At 36.3% G+C, this 9,758-nt stretch overlaps 1 protein-coding gene across 1 annotated transcript in view; it reads right to left on the reverse strand.

Annotated features, from left to right (window-relative positions):
• Positions 1-2,320: 2,320 nt before the first annotated feature.
• Positions 2,321-9,758, reverse strand: part of LOC103261504 (vacuolar protein sorting-associated protein 13A) — a gene marked incomplete at its 3' end in the record, with an annotated part of 187,695 nt that continues 180,257 nt past the window's right edge. Inside the window, exon 60 of the mRNA XM_008059114.1 lies at positions 2,321-2,434. Within this exon, the coding sequence (XP_008057305.1) occupies positions 2,321-2,434 (114 nt within the window). The remainder of the gene's footprint in view (positions 2,435-9,758) is intronic.

Genomic DNA, 9,758 nt, shown 5'->3' on the forward strand with positions numbered 1-9,758 from the left:
TTGGTCAAGAGTCACATTGAGGTTTCGGATCTCGTTGCTGATTTTTTGTCCTGATGATCTGTCTAGGGTTGTGAATGGGGTATTGAAGTCCCCAGCTATGATGGTATTAGAGTCGATATCTTTTTTTAGTTTACCTAGAAGCTGCTTTATGAAAGTTGGTGCTCCTATGTTGGGTGCATATATGTTTAGGATGGATATTTCTTGTTGATGAATTGAACCTTTTATCAATATATAGTGGTCTTCTGTATCTTTTTAAATTTTTTATAGCTTAAAGGGTATTTTGTCTAAGTTAAGATTGCGACTCTTCCTTTCTTTTGTGTTCCCTTCGTCTGAAAATTTGTTTCCCATTCTCTTACCTTGAGTCTGTGAGTGTCCTTTCTAGTGAGGTGAGTCTTTTGAAGGCAACAAATTGTTGCCTGGTGATATTTTATCCATTTTGCCATTCTATGTCTTTTCAGTGGTGCATTTAGTCCGTTCACATTAAAGCTAATTATTGAAATGTGACAGTTGGTCCCTATCATAATGTTCTTGCAGAGTTGTTATTGTTCTTCCTGTTTGTGTATTGTCTTTCTTTTGGCTTTAGAGTTGGTTCATGTGTGTTTTTAATCTTTTGCCTGTACTCTTGTGAAGAACGTTGTTGTTCTTTTTTCCTTTTCTTCTGTGTTCAATACTTTCTTAAGTGTTTCTTGTAGAGGTGGTCTGGGGGCAGTGTAGGTTCTTAGGGATTGGATATCAGGGAAGGATTTCAATTCTCCCTCACTGATGAAGCTTAGCTTGGCAGGTACGTTATTCTTGGTTGAAATTGTTTATCTTTTAGAACTTTAAAGATAGGGCTCCAAGCTCTCCTAGCCTGGAGGGTTTCTGTAGATAAATCTGCTATTCTAACTGGTCTTCCCTGGTAGGTAGTCTGACCTTTTCCTCTTGTTGACTTTAGGATTTTTTCTTTTATACTTACTTTGTTTAGGCGAATTATTATGTGCCTGGGAGTTGGTCTTCTCATTTGTTGTCTTGCAGGGGTTCTCTGAATCTCTTGTGTTTGAATTTTTGAATCACTGATGAGATGAGGGAAGTTTTCTTGAATGATTTCATGAAATGTGTGTTCGAGTGTGACCTCTGTTTCTTTCTCTGCCTCAGGAAGGCCAATTACTCTTAGGTTTTTTCCTCTTGAAGTAATCTCTTCATCTCTTGAAGGTTTTATTCTGTTTTTTAAAGCTTCTTTTCTATGTTTTTGACAGTTTGGGTTAGTTCTGTGTTTTGATCTTCGAGCTCTGAGATTCTTTCTTCTGCTTGGCTAATTCTGCTTTCCATGCTTATTAGTTTGTTATTTATTTCCATCATAGTATTCTTTACTGCTGTTATTTCTGTCATCAGGGCTTAAGTATTAAAAGCATTTTTGACTTACAATATTTTCAACTTAGATGGTTTATCAAGACATAAACCTATTATGAATGGAGAAGCATGTGTATCTTCAAAAGCATATATTTAAACTATGAGAATTAAGTTAGGGCTGGCTCGGTGGCTCAGTATATAATCCCAGCACTTTGAGAAGCTGAGGCGAGTGGACTGCCTAAGTCCACAAGTTCAAGACCAGCCCAGGTAACTTAGTGAGAACTTATCGCTACAAAACAAACAAACAAATAAATAGAAAAACCCCAAATCAGCCAGGCATGGTAGCGTGCGCCTGTAGTTCCAGCTGCTTGGTAGGCTGAGGTGGAAGGATGCCTGAGCCCAGCAGGTCGAGGCTGCGGTGGCCGTGAGTGTGCTACTGCACTCTAGCCTGGGCGATGGAGTGAGACTCCAAAGCAAAAAAGAGAATTAAGTTAGTATGATGAAGTCAGTTAAAAAACATTTTTGTATTGTATGGTACATACATTCTGTATATATGGTTGTATAATACTTTTCTTCAATTATTGTATAAGTAACTCAAATGCATTTTGCATTAAAAACTTCTATTTGATTCCAGTCAATCGTCAATTCTTAAATCAATACTACTTTATAAATTAATTTAAAACAAATCTATCATACATAGAATTTTGAAAACTGTCACCAAACAACTTAACATAAAATCAAGGTAAGATAATATTCGGTCAAATTATAAACATAAAAACACATGCTGTAGGTGGTTCCACATGAAAAAAATTATTTTAAAAAAATGTAAAAGGATAATTCCTTTGTTATGTATCTTTATAATTTTAATGTCACACATTTTATATATTGTTAAAGAATATATTTAAATACTACATCCCTCCCAAACATATCAAATCAATATGCTATGACTTAAATTATAAAGGACAATAAAAATGACCTATTTTTCCCCTACCTTGATAGGAGATATATGAAAATATTCATAGAGACTGACTTGTGATTGATCTACTAATGAAGCTGTTTTATATTCTTCTTTGAAAGCTTCTATATCTTTATGAAAAAGCTCAACCTATAAAAGGAACATAAAATATTAAAAACTGAAGGGGGCTGTCTGCATGAAGTATTTAAGTCAAAAGCACATTCATTACAGAAACTCTTCTATAATATTCAGACTCAACATTGCTCATGATTGAAAAGTACTTACTCAGAAAGGCAACTAACATGTCTATAGTTTGGAAATTTGTGTTTGCCACTCACAAACTGATAAGTGTATCTGCTATATTTCCATTCAAACCATTAAAAGACACTAAGTATTTCTTCATGTGACTATTCATTTTATTCAAAAGCACCACTAATCTATACCATCAACATTGTCTTGGGAATATTTGTTTCTTTAAACATAATAATATAGTCTACTTGTAGCATTTTAACAATTGTCTTATTGCAACATAGAAGGCCAGTAATATAATAAAATACAGAAAGTGCTGAAAATAATAACTTTGTATGAATTGATTAGTGGTTTGTTTCTTGATAATCATCAATATTTCTCTTCTAAACACTCACACACTGAAGTAACTTCTATGTGTTGAGAAATGGTCCAAGATTCATATTTCATTCTAAGACAATGACAGCCTTATAAAAAATATATTTGTAAATTAACTTCTGGGATGAAGTGTGAGGAGCTCTTCAGACTAGCACCCCAGTGAAACTGATAACATATATTTTAAAAACAAACATTTAAGGCCTCCAGGAATGGTCTCAGCATCACTGAGAATACCAGAGTTCTGATCATCCTTGCTCAGGCTTATAATGTGGTGGTTCTGTGCCAAGAGAAGCAAGCTGAGAAGGTCTCAGGTCACTGCTCCTCTTACCCCACCAAACAGACTGCTCAGCCCCTAAAGTGGGGTACTACTCAGAGAAAAGGGTGCCACTGTCTCTAACCTCCCCCTGCCCCCCAGAGCCCTGGTTTAGAGATTTTTTGCCTATGGGGAAAGCAGGTTTTGAAATAGATAGCTACTGATCTCCTCTCAAAGGAAATGATATCATTTCTAATAGAGAGTGAAGTTCAAGCCTAAGTGTGTTCCTAGAAACAGCAGGTGTTGTGGCGAAAGATAATTGAAAGGAAAGTCATCGATTTAAGGAAGATACAGGCTAAACTATAAACTTGCTAGTTTACAGGAGAAAGCCATAAAAAGTGACAACCATAAGGAGTCCTCCTGGGGTCAGAACAACTCTGTGAGAACCTCATGAAAGGGATAAACTCTCACATCTCAATAATTAGCCTGAATGTCCATTCATGGACCACTGAAAAGACACAGAATGGCAAAATGGATAATGTATCACAAGGCAACAATATATTGTCTCCAAGAGACTCATCCTACCAGAAGGGACACTCACAGACTTAAAGTAAGAGGATGGGAAACAAAATTTCAGGTGAACAGAACACTGAAGAAAGCAGGAGTTGTGATCTTAATATCAGACAAAATACCCTTTAAGCTATCAAAAGTTTAAAAAGATATGCGTTACCACTACATTATGATAAAAGACTCCATCTAACAAGAAATATCCATCCTAAACATACAGGCACCCAAACATAGGAGCACCAACTTTCATAAAGCAGCTTTTAGGTAAACTAAAAAAAGATACTGACTCGAACACTATCATAGCTGGAAACTTAAATACCCTACTCACAACCCTAGACAGATTATCAAGAAAAAGAAATCAACAAGGAGATCCGGAACCTCAACTTAATGCTTGACCAAATGGATTTAGTGATACCTACAGAACACTCTACACAACTACCACGGAATATACATTCTTCTCATCACTACATGGAATGTACTCTAAGATTGACCACATCCTCAACCATAAATCAAGCATAAGCAAATTGCATTAAGACTGAAATACTGCCATGCACCTTCTCAGATCACAGTGGAATAAAAATAAATATCAACAACTACAAAGTTCCCCCAAAACCCACAAAGACATAGACACTGAATAGCATGATGCTAAATAACTCCTGGTTCAACATGGAAATCAAAACAGAGAATAAAAAATACCTGTAAACAAATGAAAATGAAGAAACATCTTACCAAAAACTCTGGGATGCCATGAAAACAGAGGGGAATTCATATCTCTATGAACACACATGAAGAAAATGGAAAGATCACAAGTTAGCAGCCTAAAAAAATCACCTAAGGAAGCTGGCAAAGCAAGAACATGAAAACCCTAACTTCAGCAAAAGAATCCAGATCACAAAAATAAAAGTCCAAATTCGGGACACAGAGGACAAAAATGTAATAAAAAACATAAATGAAACAAAAATCTGGTTCTTTGAAAGGATAAGCAAGACTGAAGGACACCCTAGCTACACTGTCCAAGAAAAAAAAGAAAAAGACCAAATAAACGCAATCAGAAATGCAAAAGATCAAGTCACAACTAAACCAAAAGAAATACAAAAGATTATTAGATACTACTATGTACACTTGTATGGAAACAAACTTGAAAACCTAAAGGAAAAGGAGGTCATTCTGGTATCATACAACCACCCCAGGTTGAAACAAGAAGAAATCAAGACCCCAAATAAACTAATAACAATTCAGGAAAATGACTAATGTCATAAGAAAACTATTTACAAAAAAGGAGCCCTAGGCCAGATGGCTTTCCAGCAGAATTCTACAAAACATACAAGGAGGAACTGATACCAATTCTATTGAAAGTATTGCAGGCAATTGAGAAAGATGGAACAAACTCTCCCCAAAACATTTTATGAAGGTAACATCACACTGATACTCAAACCAGGTAAAGATCCAACAAAGAAAGGGAACTACAGGATAATATTCTTGATGAACATAGATGTTAAATTTTCAATAAGATCCTAGCAAACCGGATCCAACAACACGTCTTAAAACTCATCCACCATGACCAAGTAGGCTTCATCCCCAGGATACAGGGCTGGTTCAACATTTGCAAGACCATAAGCCTAATTAAATACATCACCAGATGTTAAAAACAAAACAAAACATGATTATATCATTAGATGTGGAAAAAGCTTTTGAAAGATAAAAACCTTCAAACATCTAGGTGTAGATAGAACATACCTCAAAATAGTAAGAGCTATCTACGAGAAACCCACAGCCAACATACTGCTAAACAGACAGAAATTAAAACCACTTCCCCAGAAAACAGGAACAAGACAAGGATGCCCACTCTCACCCCTTCTTTGCAACATAGTTTTGGAAGTCCTAGTTACAGCAATCAGACAAGAGAAGGAGATCCGGTGTATCCAAATAGGAAAAGAGGAAGTCAAGTTATCCCTCTTTGCAGACAACATGATTCTATACCTTGAAAACCCAGGAGAATCTGTCAAAAACCTCCTTGCACTGATAAAGGACATTATCAGTAAAAAAAAATGTGCAAAAGACAGTCATATTTCTATACCCCAACAATCAACAAACAGAAACCCAAATAAAAAGCACAATTCCACTCACAATAGCCATTAAAAAAATGAAATATCTTGGCATCTTCCTAACCAAAGACGTGAAAGACCTTTACAATGAAAACCATAAAACACTGCTCAAAGAAATCAAAGATGACACAAACAAATGGAAAAATATTCCATGCTCTTGGATTGGAAGAATCAACACTTAAGATGCCCATCTACCCAAGGCAATCTACAGATTTAATGCAACACCCATTAAATTACCAGCAGCATTCTTCTCAGACCTGGAAATGACAATACAGGAATTCATATGGAAATAAATGGCCACAAATAGCCCAAACAATCCTCAGCAAACAAACAAACAAAACAAAAACAAAGCAGGAGGAATCACACTCCCAGACTTTAAACTTTATTATAAAGCAACAATAATCAAAACAGCCCGGAAAAAGCCTCCACCACCAACCACTGGGGAGAGGAGAACCTATTCAATAAATGGTGCTGGGAAAACTGGCTGACCACATGCAGAAGATTAAAACAAGACCCCTGCCTATCAACATACACAAAAATAACTCTAAATGGATCAAAGACCTAAACGTAAAACCTCAAACTATAAGAACCTTGGAAAATCAGGAGACACCCTTATGGAAATTGGAACTGGCAACCAATTCCTGATTAAAACCCCAAGTGCCCATGCCAGAAGAGATAAGATAGTCAAGTGGGACCTCATCAAACTGACAAACTTCTGCAAAACCAAAGAAACCATCAAGAGAGCTGGGGGACAGCCCACAGACAGGGAAAAAATATTTGCCAACTGTATGTCTGATACAGGTCTAACAAGTAAGATCTATAAGGATCTCAAACGTGCCAAAAAATTACGAAGTAGGCAAAAGATATAAATAGGCACTTCTCAAAGGACGACATATAAGCAGCCAACAGATACAGGAAAAAATGCTCAGGTTCACTAGTCTCAAAGAAATGCAAATTAAAACCATACTGAGATAGCACCTAACTCCAGTCAGTATGGTCATCATTAATAACTCAAAAAACAACAGATGCTGGAGAGAATGCAAGGAAAAGGGAACATTTCTACACTGTTGGTGGGAATGTAAACCAATACAGCCTCTGTGGGAAATAGTTTGGTGATTCCTAGAAGTTCTAAAAATTGATCTTCCATACAACTCCACAATCCCCATACTGGGAAAACACCCAGAGGAACTCAAATCACTCTATGAAAAAGATATCTGCACATGTATGTTTATTGTAGCACTGTTCACAATAGCAAAAACATGGAAGCAACCATGCTGCCCATCGAAAGAGGACTGGGTAAACAAAATGTGGTACATATTCATGATGGAATATTACACAGCCAAAACGAAGGACAAAATTATGAACTTCACAACAACTTGGATGGACTTAGAGTCTATAATACTGAGTGCTCTAACACAGAAAAAAAGAACTGAGTATCAGGACTGGCAGTAGTGGCAAACTGCTGGGGGGAGGGGCAGGGAGAAAGGGAGTGGGACTGACAATAATGGGAGAGGGGAGCACACCTCATCAACAAGGGTGCCTGCATAATGAATATTTGTATACCTAACCCTAAATTGTACCCCACATCTTTAAAATAAAAAAATTTTAAAAATTCTTTGGGGAGGCCAAGTTCAGAGGATTGCCTGAGCCCGCGGGTTCAAGACCCGCCTGGGCAACTTGGCGAGACCTCATCTCTACAATAAATTAAAAAAAAAAAAAAAATTAACCAGGCGTGGTAGCGCACACCTGTAGTTCCAGCTACTTGGAAGGCTGAGGCAGAAGGATCGCTAGAGCCCAGCAGGTTGAGGCTGCCGGTGGCTGGGAGCAGCCACTGCACTCTGGTCTGGGCGATAGAGTGACACTCCAACTCAAAAACAAATAAATAAATTAAATTAAATTAAATTAAAAGTTTAAAAAAAAAAAAACTGATGCAGGAAAACAATTTTCAAAAACCAACACCAGTATGATAAAAACAATCAACTAAGAATTAAACTTCTTCAACCTGAGAAAAAACATCTAGGAAAAACCTAATCATATCATACTTAATGGTGAAAGACTGAAAGTTTTCCTTCTATGATCTGAAACAAAACAAGAAATGTTTGATCTTGGCACTTCTATTCATCATTTCACCAGTTTTTTGCTAAGGCAATTGGGGGTAAAAAAAAAAAAACAAGAAAAGAAACAAAAGGGATCCAGATAAGGAGGAAAAAAATGCAACTTCCATTTTCTCAGATGACATGATCTTATATGTATAAACATGTAAAGAATACACAAAACAACAATTATAGCTAACAAATTAATTCAGTATGGCTGCAGAATACAAGATTAATATTAAAAATATATATATTATTATGAGCAACCCAAAAATGAAATTTAAAAACATTTCATTTATAATACTAGAAGAAGAATACAATACTTAGGAGTAAATTTTTTTAAAGTGCAAAACTTGCCAGGCATTGTGGCTCACATCTGTAATCCCAGGACTTTGGGAGGCTAAGACTAGAGGATTACCTGAGTCCATAGTTTTGAGACCAGTCTGTGCAATTGGCAAGACCTTATCTTTACAATAAATCAAAAAATATTACTTGAGTGTGGTGGTGCGTGTGTGCAGTGCCAGCTATTTGGAAGGCTGAGGTGGAAGGATTGCGAGTCCAGCAGATTGAAGCTGCGATAGCTGTGAGTGTACCACTGTACTCCAGCCTGGGCAACAGACTGAGGCTATGACTCAAAATAAATAAATAATAAAAAATAAAAATAAACATGTAAAACTTGTACTCTGAAAACTATAAACTGTTGGGAGCCAACATCTATAGCTACATGGCTGAGGCCTGTAAAGGCCCATCTGGAAGATCGCCTCTGACATAGGATATCAGTTATACCTATAATATTGGCGTGTGATTAGTGACCAGTGTGCATACATGGCAGTAAAACTTATAAGTAAATCTCAATACACCTGATGGAAAGTGCATAGCAGAATTATTTTTCTCTGTCTTTCTAAGTTTTACTTCTTTCTAGATATTTTTTAACTTCTATTTCCTGATAGACTGGGTAGTCAGCTCTTGTTCCCAAAAGCTGTTTCCCCTAGGGCTAAAATTAGAAACTAAATAGTTTTGTCGCCCTACCCCTAGCCAGGCAGAATGTTTTCTTTTGTTTCGTTAATTACCGAAACTCTGTCTGCTTCAGCCCATGGCCGCCATCTTGGCAGCCATGCATTTCCTTGTTCAAGAGTGTGACAGCTACTATTTGATTTTTAGAGTAGACTTGTTAGGATAAAATATATACACATACACTCATAGTTGCGTAAATTTACGCTTGCTATTTTGTTTCCTTTTGCTACATTATTCAAGTGTAATAGTTACTATACGATTTATGAAAGAATTAATGATGAGGTATTAGCTTAGTAGGATATAGCATAGTATTAAAGGTCAATCATTAGATTATATAAAAATTAAAGTTTAGACATATGAAACTCATGAATTATAGTAAAGTTTGGTAGTTTAAGAATAAGTTTTAACTGAGTTATAAGGCATTACGTTAAATCGTAATAGGATAATAGTATAACTAACAGCTAAGTCATTTAAGTAAACTTATAGATTATAGTATAGTGTTAAGTTGATAATATTAATCGTTAAAAATATTAGGAGTCAGTAAACCTAGAGTTAACTTAGAAAAGTTTTTTGTATTAATCAGGGTTTAGAACAAAGAGTATAATATGAATGATTCATTGAACATTATGGAAAACACTTTGAACGATTTGTATTGAAATTGTGCACCTGTGACCTTAATGTAAGCACGACAGACATCATGGAGTTCGAATTGTTTGCTTGGAAATTGCAGATCTCGTGGTGGTCTTGTGATGCATAGTTTGTAAAGCACGGAACTTGTACGCCCCCAGTGAGTGATTATCACACTGCTGGAGGGTATA

Source organism: Carlito syrichta, unplaced genomic scaffold (genome assembly GCF_000164805.1).
Source record: "Carlito syrichta isolate Samal-C Ts95f unplaced genomic scaffold, Tarsius_syrichta-2.0.1 Scaffold303724, whole genome shotgun sequence".
NCBI lineage: Eukaryota > Metazoa > Chordata > Mammalia > Primates > Tarsiidae > Carlito > Carlito syrichta.